This window comes from Coenobita brevimanus, chromosome 24, assembly GCF_032717465.1.
Source record: "Coenobita brevimanus isolate Jiangsu-jjx chromosome 24, ASM3271746v2, whole genome shotgun sequence".
Classification (NCBI taxonomy): Eukaryota; Metazoa; Arthropoda; class Malacostraca; order Decapoda; family Coenobitidae; genus Coenobita; species Coenobita brevimanus.
In genome coordinates, this window is record NC_136977.1 from 58,892,067 (window position 1) to 58,904,842 (window position 12,776).

At 42.4% G+C, this 12,776-nt stretch overlaps 1 protein-coding gene across 1 annotated transcript; it reads left to right on the top strand.

Moving 5' to 3' along the window:
- The first annotated feature begins 2,681 nt into the window (after positions 1-2,681).
- Positions 2,682-9,609, top strand: LOC145393390 (uncharacterized). Its single transcript, XM_080267485.1, has 8 exons — positions 2,682-4,149; positions 4,712-4,790; positions 5,418-5,596; positions 5,764-5,769; positions 6,292-6,439; positions 7,049-7,138; positions 8,033-8,114; positions 9,073-9,609. Exons 1-8 carry the CDS (start codon positions 2,682-2,684, stop codon positions 9,607-9,609), a joined length of 2,589 nt encoding a protein of 862 aa, XP_080123611.1.
- The last annotated feature ends 3,167 nt before the right edge of the window (positions 9,610-12,776 follow it).

Sequence of the window (12,776 nt, forward strand, 5' to 3'; positions counted from 1 at the left end):
AAGACACTTGGTAATAGCTAGTAATCTTTTTCCTCTATTCTTATGGGTAATGTAAATTAATAACTGCTATTTATCATTATGATCATCATCCTTGTTGGGTGAAGAAGTGTCCAGAAAAAAAAAAAAAAAAAAAATTGAGGGAGCACTAATCAACAGCATGCCCAGTGAAGTGGGCCACACATCAGTCATAAACGTTAAAAACTTTGATCAGGCCTATTGTGTCACCCAGGTTGCCATATTGGCAAAGGACCTCAGTATTTGGTAGTAAACATAAAGTTTTTAGGAAGCCCACATTCAGATTACATAAAGAAATTTGATAAGTGATCATACACTAACTAGGAAGATTGATAAGTTATTCCATCATACTCAATTTTTTTTATGGAGGCAAAGATGCACTTGACAGGTTGGTGATGATTGGCTGAATGCAACATGTCCGAATAACATTTACTAACCCAAATTTCCCCCTCAGATATATGATGTCAACTAATAATGCTAATGAGTAAAGAGATTATGAAGTAACGTTGATTCAGCCAATCATCACCAACCTGTCAAGTGCATTTTTGCCTCGATAAAAAAAAAATGAGTATAGATTCTTGAAGGGTTTTGTTTTCTTTCATTTATAAAAGCCCCAACATGCTTGCATGTGCCGGCCATGGTCACCTAATGGCGACTCTCCATGTGGCTCTATCCCTGGCAGCCTCCCTATTCAGTTCCTTAACCCTGAGGTCACATTCTATGACCTCGTCCCAGGTTTTTTTTGGTCTGCCTCACACAGCCCTACCTACAGTGTTCATACTTATTGTTTCTGCACCCAATTGTCATCCCCCATCCTTTTCATTGCTCAGACCATCTCAATCTACCCCTCCTCATTACAAAAACAATACATTCCAGTCCCATCCCTCTTCTCAACTCTTCCATTGTAAACTTAGACCTCCTCAGACCTCACATTCAAGGACACATTGCACATCCACCAAATCATTGTCATTTCTGTACATTTGAGTCAACGAATATCATCTTCCTTTACTGCCCAGGTCTCGCTACCAAACAGCATACACTCCTAACACATGCTGCATACAGATCCCTTATCATGGAGGGAGAGCCCTCTCAGTGTTATATATTCATACACAGTCGCATTGGCAATCGTGCAAGAGTGCACACACACACACACACACACACACACACACACACACACACACACACACACACACACACACACACACACACACACACACACACACACACACACACACACACACAACCGATCAGTTGTTGGGTCATTGTACACACACTTACTTAAGGGCCACCTTTGGCTGCGTTCGCTTGATGTCGTCAGTTCGTATTTTCAGACGAAAGGTAACAAATTTGAATTACTCATGCTGTGAGCGAGACAGAGTGAGGAATTTTCCGTATTTTTATCCTGCTTGGACATCCATTGAGAAGAGAGAGAGAGAGGATAGTAGTGTTTGCAGTTCTACTAAATTATACTATAGCATTATAGTATACAATTTTAGGAGTATACGGAGGGAAGGAGAGGCAAGAGAGTGAGAATGCAACAAACACGTCACTCCTCTCTTCTGTCATGCTGATAATTTCAATGCCGGACCAAGGACGAATCCATTCCCTCCACTAAATGTGAATGAATTTGAATCAAAAGGCCGGAAATAAGTCACAACTCAGGAATTGGTGGCCCAATTGGACTGGAAATTGTTATATTCTTCAACTTTGAGCATTTTAACGGCAACTTGCTCTAACAAAAATTGCGCTACGTTGCGTGGTTTTTTGTTTTGTTACGATAACACAAACATACAGAAATCGGATAATTATAATATACAGAGATACACTTTCAGCACACACACACACACACACACACACACACACACACACACACACACACACACACACACACACAAACCGACGCATTTAAGAGAGAGAGAGAGAGATCCTCGCACTCACAAGACCACGCCTTTCCCATAGGCTTACCACCTCTCTCCCCTCCACGCTCTCCTTCCCTTTCCCTCCACCTTAACACCACTTATTTCTTCCTTCTACCCTTCGTACCTCTCCTGCTTCCGATTCTCTCTTCACCTCTCTTCTCTCCATAAACATGCATATTTTAGGCCACAGAACATCCTAATGGTTTACAGTTATAGCTTGCATTATCCACTGCTCCAATTTGGCACTTGACTCATCCATTCACGCAATAATTTTATATGATAAGGCATATCAACAGTATAATCACTTACAGATATTCCACCAGGACTGTCTAGTACTGTTCTCTATCTTATCGCATGCGATAAGGGTGCCGGAATCAGTTTCAGGGTGGTGTCCACGTCGATCGTATACATACTAGTTGAAGGTGTGCTGGCTCTCAGCGAGTGGCAGTGAGCCAGGAGCCAGCACTGGGCTTGTAGCCAGACAGCAAATTGCTCTGTAGCTCAGATTCGAGGTTAAGTTCATGTGCAGAAAAAAGATAAGTGGATACATTGATGTTTGTATCAGGATCCTAAGTGAACATGTTAAACCTGTTTTAGCTGTCTTGAGTTGTATACGTAAACGGCAAATTGCATGAATCACGCGCAGGGAAATGATAATGAAATAAAGGAGTTAATCAATGTGTATTCATTCATTGGTGATTGCTTAGTGCTTAACACTCAAGTAATAACTGTGTATTTCTGTAAATCATGTCAAAAATTAAATTAAATTTTGTGACTGTCTTGGTGCTAGCGGCATCAACGTCCAGTATAGTGCAGATGTTAGACTATGAGTACCACCCACAACTCAGTGATTACGTCGCTGATACTGCCTTCATTGGCTCCAACCAACCTGTCTCCTCAACATATAATGCAACAATAATTAAGTGTAAGTGTGAGGGCAGTGAGGCGTGGAACAGCATCGAGTGTGTGGCTACACAAACCAAAGTGGCCGTATATGATCCCCATAATGACCAGACCACTGCGGTTGACACCGGTCAGTTCCAGGAGGTGCGGGTGGATCAGCCACAGTGTCCTGAGGGCCATATGCTGGCCACTCTGGACTCCCTTCGTGACTCTGAATACCAGTTCTCTCTCCTTCCTTCCGGTTACTTGTACTGGCAACAGCGGCAGTTCCAGCTCTACTGCATCGAGCACTGGGTGGATGATGATGGAAAGCTTATTGGGTGGTTTGCTGAGGTGTGTCTGTGGCCGCCATCAGTGCCCCGCTGCTGCCCTCAGGGCCAAGCCCTGTCCACTGACCTCTCGTGCAGTAGCTACGCCAGCCAAGAGTTGGCCCCACCTGTCATGGTGGACGGAGTGGAGGTCAGGTGGTCGGCGGAGGCACCAGGACAAGTGGAAGAAGTCGACTGCCTACGTTACCAAGACATTTTAGCCAAGAATCTTACCTACCCAGAAACCTTCCTCAATTACTCACCAGACAAAGCGTCATTAGTGTGGTCACCGACTTCATCCCAGAAGAAAGAGCAGCGAGGGGATTTCTGTGTTGGGGTACAGGAGGGGAGAGGTTACATTGTCCAAGTTTGTTACGAAGATAAGATGGCAAGTCACGTGAATCACTGTAATCAGAGTACCTGTGTACGCAAGTGCTGTGAAGAACAGGAAATTCTTGATGTGGCAGTCTGTATATCTGCGGGCAGTGCAAATGAACTGTGGACCCCTTCATTTTATGATTCGGAGGATTTCTCCGTTAATGCTTCATTTCCTGTTGATATGAAGCTGGTTTTCGGATTTCCTCTGTGTGGCATGTTCTTTATGCTAGAGCCTCACAATAAGGAAGATGATAAGTTTTTATTACTAAATGACGGGTACCTGTACGTTTTCCAAGACCGCTATCCACCCACTGATTACTGCATTGACAATGTCCGAGGGATCGATGGGGTAATCCGCACACAAGCGCTGGTTTGCTTCAAAGAAACACCTGTCAGACCTGTGTGCGATGCCACCTCGAGTTACGTATATCCGGCACTGCTGCTGGTGTCGTGTGTTTTTCTGGCTGCCACCCTGGTCACCTACGCCAGCGTGCCTGACCTGCGCAACAAACTGAACGGCAAATCTCTCATCTCCTTGGTGTCGGCGCTCCTGGTCGGCTACATGTCACTAGCAGTAGCCTCACTGGCCAAGGGCAAAATGCCGCCAGTGCTTTGCAGGGTTACAGGTTAGTTCAAAGATCTGAACTGAAAACAACATTCAATATACAGTATGATCTTAACGCCTTCAGTGGGAGTCTGTGGTAATAAGGTCGGCAGTATTTCCTCTTAATATATCGATCATATTAAAGAGGTCCAGTAGAATTGTCATGTGTTCTCACATGTGCCAAGCTTGTGCCCCAACAAAACTGATTTCCACATGCACTTTTCAGTCAACATTCCAAAAGCCTTCTGTGTGGAACTGAATAAAATCACTTGGTAGTAACAGGAACCTTTTAAACTAGCCTAGCCTTAGACATTTGTAAGTAGCCCCCGTTGGGAAACATTTCTATCGGTAACTTTACCTGTCGACTCCTGACCTTCATTTTGACTTACAGCAGATATAGTAAAACAAGCTGCCAGCCTACAAAGCATTCGAGACAAATATCTAAGCAAAAGTTTTAATTGATCTTTTACGTACTGGAAATATGTTTGTGGTAATCTGACCACTAAAGAGCGTATCTTAATGAGATTGCCATTGTTAGGTATTTTATAGATTTAATTCACTTGTCTTTTTCTTTATTTTCACAGCCTCGCTCATGCACCTATCCTTCCTGGCCGCCTTCTTCTGGCTCAGTGCCATATGCTTCGACATCTGGAGGGCCCTCAGGTAAACACAATATATACACCCAATGCTGACGCATAGAACAGAACATAAAACTGTCTGTGGCAGCAGTTGTGTTATCTCTTCGGAAATGCTCATGAAATCTTGGCTTCACAAAATGTTTCCACTCTTATCTGCAACACGTCGGTGTCAATCGCTGAGGATAAGTTATAAAGGAAAATGAATGTTCCTAAGTCTGCCGCTGAAGACGACTAAGATGGGCAGGAGTGGGTAGCAGCAAAATGTTCTTTTAGTGGCGTTGTGATGTGGCGATCCGACCGCCCAGCACCTGTGTTAAATATAGACTCATGTCTCATTGATTCATGTCCCCTGCGAGGTGAATGAGCCTTGTGCTTAATCTCAGCAACCCTTGTGGATGTGGGAAAATAGGTTAGTCTGATTAGATTCATCATTGTATGTATAACATTTAACACTCTGTTAACATTTGTCTTTACTGTGGTAGTGTTTGCCAGACAAACTTTATCTTCAGCCATTACGAGGTTATTTTGTTTTATATGCAGTCAGTTTCTGAGTTTTGTAAATTTGTCGAACTTAGAATATCATATACAAGTATAATGATCAAGTAACAAACTGAATTAATGACTGTTTATGGGATCCCTGTTGTTTGTGCAGGAAGATGCGCACGGTGTCTACCAGTCGCACTTGGATCCGCCGTCGCTTCTTGCTGTACTCTCTTTACTCGTGGGGATGTCCCCTGGTGATTACCATCGTCGCCATCATCGTGGAGGAGCTGCCTGACACCTACACCGTCATCCGACCCGACTTCGGCACCGATTTCTGTTGGTTCACAAGTAAGCTCCTGCGCACGGCTGCCTTGTGCAACTCAAGCATATGGAACATTGTATTTTGTATGTAATATGAGTATACAAATAGTAAGTGGACTGGCTGTTACCGACTCTGTGCGACTGCAAGGTGATAGGCTACGGTAACTCTACTTTATTGCTCTAACTTGGCCCAGATTTTCGTCCTTTTGCAGCATAATCCATGTAGCTGAGTGGTGCAGAAAAAGTGTTATGACTCTCCATCATTCCCATGCACTTCTTTATGTCAAGCATCATACTCTAGTGTTAATCAATTCCTGCAACTCAGCATTCATGTTGGAGAGATGGCAGTTTTAGGCCAGGCTATTGCAAAAAGAGTATAGTAACACAGTTATTGTTCTTAGTTAAGGAACTCAGTCACAAGAGTCCAGAACTACACTCTCTGTTACAATTCTTTTTACCTTTTTTAAATATATTTTTCCTGACCGTATCCATCAACTGTGAGAAAGTAAATAGTTGGTCCATTAAAAAAAAAAAAAGGTATCCTGACCAACATCATGTTAGATATTCCATTACTTATAACTGCGATGGGGCTCTGCTGGCTGGGTAATGTTATTTGGGGGTAACTTGAATGAAATGCCTAGTTGGACCGTGTCAGTGAAAGAGATAAAACGAAGTGCACCATTATTTTGACTGAGTGAACTAACTAACTTGGGTTTCTCCAGGCAGGCGATCCATATGGTTGTATTTCTATATGTTCGTGCTGGTACTGGTGGTGGCAAACCTTATTTTCTTCGTGCTGGTGGCTGTTCTACTGTGTCGCTCTGCCAACGACTCCATGCTGAAGCCCAGTCGTGAGGCCAACAGAGAAAGGTGATACAACAGGCACATTGGTAACAGCAGTGCTAACCATTTGACACAGAACTTTACATAATTTCCTTGCCACAGCCAGACAAATGTATTGAGCTTAGGAGTGGCTCGGGTATTGTCTAAAGGTTAAAAATTATAAGAATCCAGTACAGTTATGATAATGTACAATCAGCAAATTGTCCTGGGTTAAAATATAGCCAAATATAAACCTGTAGGTGAGCCAACATAATGTAAATCTGGGTCATTAACTGTGTAATATCTAGCTATTTGTTTTTTCTTTTTTTCATTATTTCAGTATTCAGTCACAGGCGATTATCTGCAAAAAAAATTCATGAGAATTTTTACCATGAGTACGGAAAAATGCAGTTTGTCAATACTCTTCATTTGCTATAGACCCTTCCTGGCATGAAATATATTAATATAATGCTATAGTTCCAGTAGTAGGCGACGCAAAAATAGAAGTGTTTAATTCACACACACACACACACACACACACACACACACACACACACACACACACACACGTTTACAATCTCCTGTATAACTCCTGCACAGAACTAGAGCTGAATTATTAAAAAAAAAAAGCTAAGTATTTCTTTGTGTCCCCATCAGGTTGTGGCTGTGCTTCAAGCTGTTCCTGGTGATGGGGGTTACTTGGCTGGCTGAGGTCATCTCGTGGAAGGAGGGCAGCTGCACAGCATGGTACAGTATTTCTTATCTGTTGAGGATGAGTATCGTCGTAGTAGCAGTAGTAGTAGTAGTAGTAGTAGCAGCAGCAGTAGTCGTAGTAGTAGTAGCAGCAACAGCAGCAGCAACAGCAGTAGTAGTAGAAGTGGTAGTAATAGTCGTGGTAGCGATAACAGTAGAACGGAAGTGAAAATAATATCCAACAGAAAAACTCCCGATCTTAAGGACTAGCATTCAATATATCCTTCTTGGTCATTTTTCGTCTTTAGTTTTGGCCAACCTCATTTAAATTTTCTCATCTTACATATACTCTCATAGCCACTGCTTCCCTTTCTATATTCCTGTGATTCTTTACATTTTTTCCCCAATTCTTTGCATTCTTTATACTTTATTTTCATTCTTTACACTCTTCTTCACATTCATTCCATTAACCCTATCTCTCATATTCAGGACACCCCAGTCTTCCAGCCAGACATCTTCATTCGCCTGAGAGTGACCTATTTTTATACACACTTCCCTTGGTCTCCCCCTCCCTTTCCCTCCCTCCACCTCGCTCACACACACTCTCCTAGTTAGTCTATCACTCTACCAAAGCCATTTTGCTGCCCTTCCCCCATCTTACACCACCCTCTTTTCACATTCATTTTATTCTTCTCTTCATTCATTCTATTTTAGTTAACTCTGGCATCCTTCAGACAATTTTTTTCAGCTAAGCGAGGGAAATCGGACTGTCAGGGGGTTAAGGGAGACTTGCTTTTATCCCCGTCGCTGCTAAAGGTTTCTCCCAAGTTGATAAAACCGACTAGGGGTAGTAAGAATAGAGAAATGCGTCGTCAGAGAAGCCGGGATAATTTTTGTTTACGTTTCTCTATATGTTCCATTCACTGCCTCCCCGTTTCCCTCCTCCAGGATAGTAACCGACGTGATCAACACTCTACAGGGACTTAGCATCTTCCTCGTCTTCGTCTGCAAAAGGAGTACCTATTACAAGGTCAGTTCCTCCCCCTCCCCCGCATCTGTCTGTCTGTCTGCTAAGGGAAGACTATATGAAAGGAAGCGGTTAGATGCGACCTTAATCAGTGCCATCGCAACTCTGGAATTCTCCCATATGCTGAATAAAAACTTTTGAAAATTGCATGAATAATAAAAAAAAGAAAAACTTACTCATGGTGAAAGAATACCCCCTTTATTGCGATGACTAGTTTTTTCACTTGATTTAATTACAACACATGTTTTTATTCCTCTTTGTGGATAAGCTGGAGGGGTTACAGACAAGTCTCATTTGCCTGCTTCACTACTTGGTCGCTTTCTTTTGCTGAATAAAATCGCTTAGGAGTAGCAAGAACAATATAGATTTTACATCCTAGGTCTGAAGGAGTTAATGTCCTAGCTAACGGCATTATACGGAGCTATAAAGACTTTTTTTTTTTTTAGGTTAAATTTATTTGGGATTGCCCTTTTTTTCACTTATATTGTCAAATACTTGACATACAAAATACGGGAAGTCACCCATTTGCCTACTATAAACGCAGTAAGTAGTTTTTATTCAGGCTGCTACAAGACGAAATTGTTCATTTGTTAGGAATTCAAGTCCTCGAAGGGTTCACAACTATCTTGATTAACCACTGGCTTGCTGGCGTCTCCCTCAGCTGTATTTTAAATGCTGGGGAGAAAAATGCTCTACTGCGTTACTTTAGGTGTTGAATAAGTGTGTCCGGAGGTTCTATATTAGTACTGGTCCAACTACTTCAGATAACTACTTCAGATAAGGGGAGTTTTGCTTGAATTCTCCCCCCCCCCACTCTCCACTGAAGTTTAGATGCTGGAACGGGAAATAATCTACTGCATTACTTTAGGTATATAATAAGCTTACCTGGAGAATCTATTATCCAAATGATCAAAATACTTCAGACAAGGAGAGTTTCTAAGCCTGATATCTTATCCTGCAGATTCGGGACAGGTGCTGCGGTCCGCACCACCCAGCATCTCAAGGTCCCTCAACAACCCAAACCAACACCTCTGGAGGTAGAGAGAGTGGTCGTTCTCGTGCCTCGTCCTCCCTAAAGCCTACCGGGGCACCTGAAGCCGTGCCTCTGAACACCCTAGAAAACACCAACCAGAAATCGGCAGCGAACAACCAGCAGAACCACCACAGCCCTACTCCTGACCCTGAGAAAATGGATCATGAGGAAAGCGAGGAAGAAAGCACTCCTACACTGCCGCCAGAGCCCAATGGTCGTGGTCATGGGGAGAGTGAGGAAGGACCGCCAGCTGAAGAGACAACTCCAATGTTACCCACTCAGCCCACCAACAGTGAGAGCCGTGATATGACAGACTCACGCGCAGCTGACGGGCATAAGCATAAGTCTTCCTTTTCCTCTTCCTCCTCCTCTTCTATGTCTTCTTCAAGCGTGGCACCAGCCTCAGAAGCTACACCTCAAAGCGATGGAATCTTCACCCATCCTCCAACTGAATCGCATTTTTAAGACTCGTGAGAGAATAATTCGCTATGGTCTCCCCCATTCCTCCTCCTTAAAATATGCCTTCATATATTCTGGCAAGGGCATTAATATCTTCTTAATATCGACGTAGTTTGCATTAATAACACATAAGAAGATAGTAATGTGCCATATACGGAAATAATTAATATGGAAGAGGTACCGAGGAGTCTCTAAAACCAACTACTATACGACCCTATGATTTTTTTTGATAAATTACTTATAAGCAAAAGCATACAAACAAGCATATACTCAGCCCAAATTCACAGTTATATTTATGATCATTTCCCCCTCATAACTTAGGTGTCTGTTGGCAGGAAGACCAACAGACATGGTAAGTCTCGACACTCTTATCTCTTTGTCCTTTCAGCAATAACAAATTAATCGTGGATCTAGTTTTAAGTTTGTGAATCTGCCTTTTTCAGTTTGAATTAATTGACCTTCTGATGACAACGGAAATCTCATTTATCTTACTGCTGCTACCACCAGACCGATTGCTGTATATTCGGTTTAGATGTTGCATGTCGTAATTTTTGGCTCGTACCTGATTTAGTGGAGCCTCTTGTTTAAAGCATAGCGAGACAAAACTACCGGCCGCACCAGCAACTATCTAGTGCGGACGCGTTCTTAGGCCCGTATTCTCGTTAATAAGGAAGCTCCCTAACACCTCTTCCTTAGCAATTTATTTTTGGATACGGCTAGTTAATATCAATTTATACGTTTTTTATCATGAAAATAGTGGTACTGTAATGATTTAAACGACACGGTAGCAGATAGTAAGGAGTAAGAAGCAAAATAAATCGCTCAGGGATAGATGATAGGGAGCTTCCTTAACCAACGAAAATATAGGCCTTATGGTTAATGAGTCTCTTCAGTTTTCCCTGTTTTCTTTACACAGCCGATTCATTCGCTGGGATCACTCTTCATTCATAGATGCCATCGTGTTGACTATGGATACTTCGTAATGTCTTCTTCTCAGCGACTTATTTTGCTTATCATTTTTTAGTTTGCAAGATAAGTCGCTAGGGACGTGGTGCTACGAAATCTTCTATGCCAGTGAGAATCCAGTGATATTCGGCACTAGGATCCATCTGCCCGAGGACGTTCTTTACATTTACCGTCTCCCTGCAGACATTCTTTTTTTTAAATAGATTACCGGAGGCATCTGTTACTGGAGGGGTTGATGAACGCTGCATGAAACCCCCTACATTGAAAAATCTCTCTTCAGCTGAATAAAATCGCCTGAAGAGAGCCAGAGCAAAAGATAATAGACGTAATCTTTTCTTTTTACTTATTTTTTACTCTAGCCTAACTTAACCTAACAAATTAACTTATCCAATTAACCTAACCTGATACTAAGAAAACAGCCTAATCTAACCTAGCCTTTCCTGGGTAAGAAAATAGTGCAATAATGTTACACAGGACGGATATCCGGGACGGGCCGCTTCTTTTAGTGTTCCCGCATCGAAAAGTATATTATTGTAGGGAGCAAGGCCAATGCAAAGACAGGCTACCGAATAACGTTGCTTTCTCACGCTGTCACTTCCTCCTTAACCTCCTGATTAGATAACATTCAAGGAATTTCTCTCTCTCTCTCTCTCTCTCTCTCTCTCTCTCTCTCTCAATATAGTGGTTTAAGATTTCTTACACTGACTTACCTTTCTTTCGGAAACTTTGGATGGCTTAGAACATTGCTACTACTACTACTACTACTACTTTTTCTATTACCACTACTATTATTATTGTTTTAACATCCATTTAATGTGATTTTAACGCACACAACTAAGATCAGATTTATGGTAACTGACGTCACTGTTGAACATAATCCCTTTTTATAGCTAATATTATGATAGAGTGTAAGCTTCGCCAAGGTCACAGTCTATTGCCGTGAGTGTGTCTGTACCGAACACTGACAATAAACTGGATTCACATACAAATTTACGATCAAGTCCTATCATAACTATGGTTAATTTTTTCAGGAAGGGTGAAGAAAAGAGGCCATAAAGTCTTTCCTTGTATTTTTTCTTCCCGATAAAGCAAACGAAAACAAAACAAAAATCTTGCTCTAGAATGACGATTGTTTGTAAGTTTGTGTGTTTAGCCGGTCTCAGGAACTGGCATCACTGACATTCTCGTATAGTGCCTTTCTCGTAAAGTCTCGTCCACACTAGCCGACAGTGACTGGCGGACTGTGTCCGCACCGGGCAGTCTGTGGGGCACGACTGTGATGTCCAAACCAAGGTCCAGAGTCCAAACTGTGAGGAGTAGGTGGTCGGTGAGTAGGTAGTCCGCAGCGCCTGAGTGCGGTATGACAATGGCCACCACAGTTCGTACGAGAAAAATAACACTGTATAGCACAATAATTGCAGGACTTGCGAAAAAGAAAAGACACCAGAGAGTGAAAAAACCGGGCAGTGTCTGATTTCACTCAACAGCGGGCACGGACTGACCGCTGGTTTGCCCGTCAAACTTGCCACAAATTGTCCGGTGACGGACTTCTCACTCATTCCCGCCAGTCACTGTCCGCTAGCGTGGACGGGCCTTCAGATTTTTTATACTGCCCAGGAGTAAAGTTGGCTTTATATTTCACCTCTTCTGCTTTTCGCCTTTCTGTGCTGGCTAATATTCATACTGTGAGAGAGGTTTGGTATGTTTCGTTCCCATAGATGATTCTCTTGATAATGATTGTAGTGTATTACGGGAGCACAGGTGGGCCCAAGTAAATAAATATATAAATAAATAAACGGCAGAACAAAGACAGAGTTTTATTCACACTCATGAAACATAAGGACTCAGACACTCGAACAACAAGACAGAAACAGCGTGAAACACAAGTAAAAGCGAACCACTATGAGTCATAATAAAAATGATGGAGAGATAGAAGCTTTAGATAAAGTAAGAGTGAGTTAGAGTGAAAAAGGGTGTAGTGTGAGCTTCCTAACCACACGGGAACACCGACCAAATATGTCCGTAATGTCGCCGTAAGTACTCTTGACCCACGATTCTCTATAAGGACTCAGAATGCTTCTTTGGTATGCAGTGTAAGGTTATTTGTGTGTGTCATTTACAGATGTTAAGAAAGAAGGCAAAGGGGTCTGTCTGTCTGTCTGTCACACACACACACACACACACACACACACACACACACACATATG

Coding starts and splice junctions, on each gene's coding strand:
- LOC145393390 (XM_080267485.1), top strand. CDS start 2,682: ATGTCAAAAATTAAATTAAATTTTGTGACTGTCTTGGTGCTAGCGGCA. Junction 7,139..8,032: donor GAGGGCAGCTGCACAGCATG/GTACAGTATTTC, acceptor TCCCTCCTCCAG/GATAGTAACCGACGTGATCA. Junction 8,115..9,072: donor AAAGGAGTACCTATTACAAG/GTCAGTTCCTCC, acceptor CTTATCCTGCAG/ATTCGGGACAGGTGCTGCGG.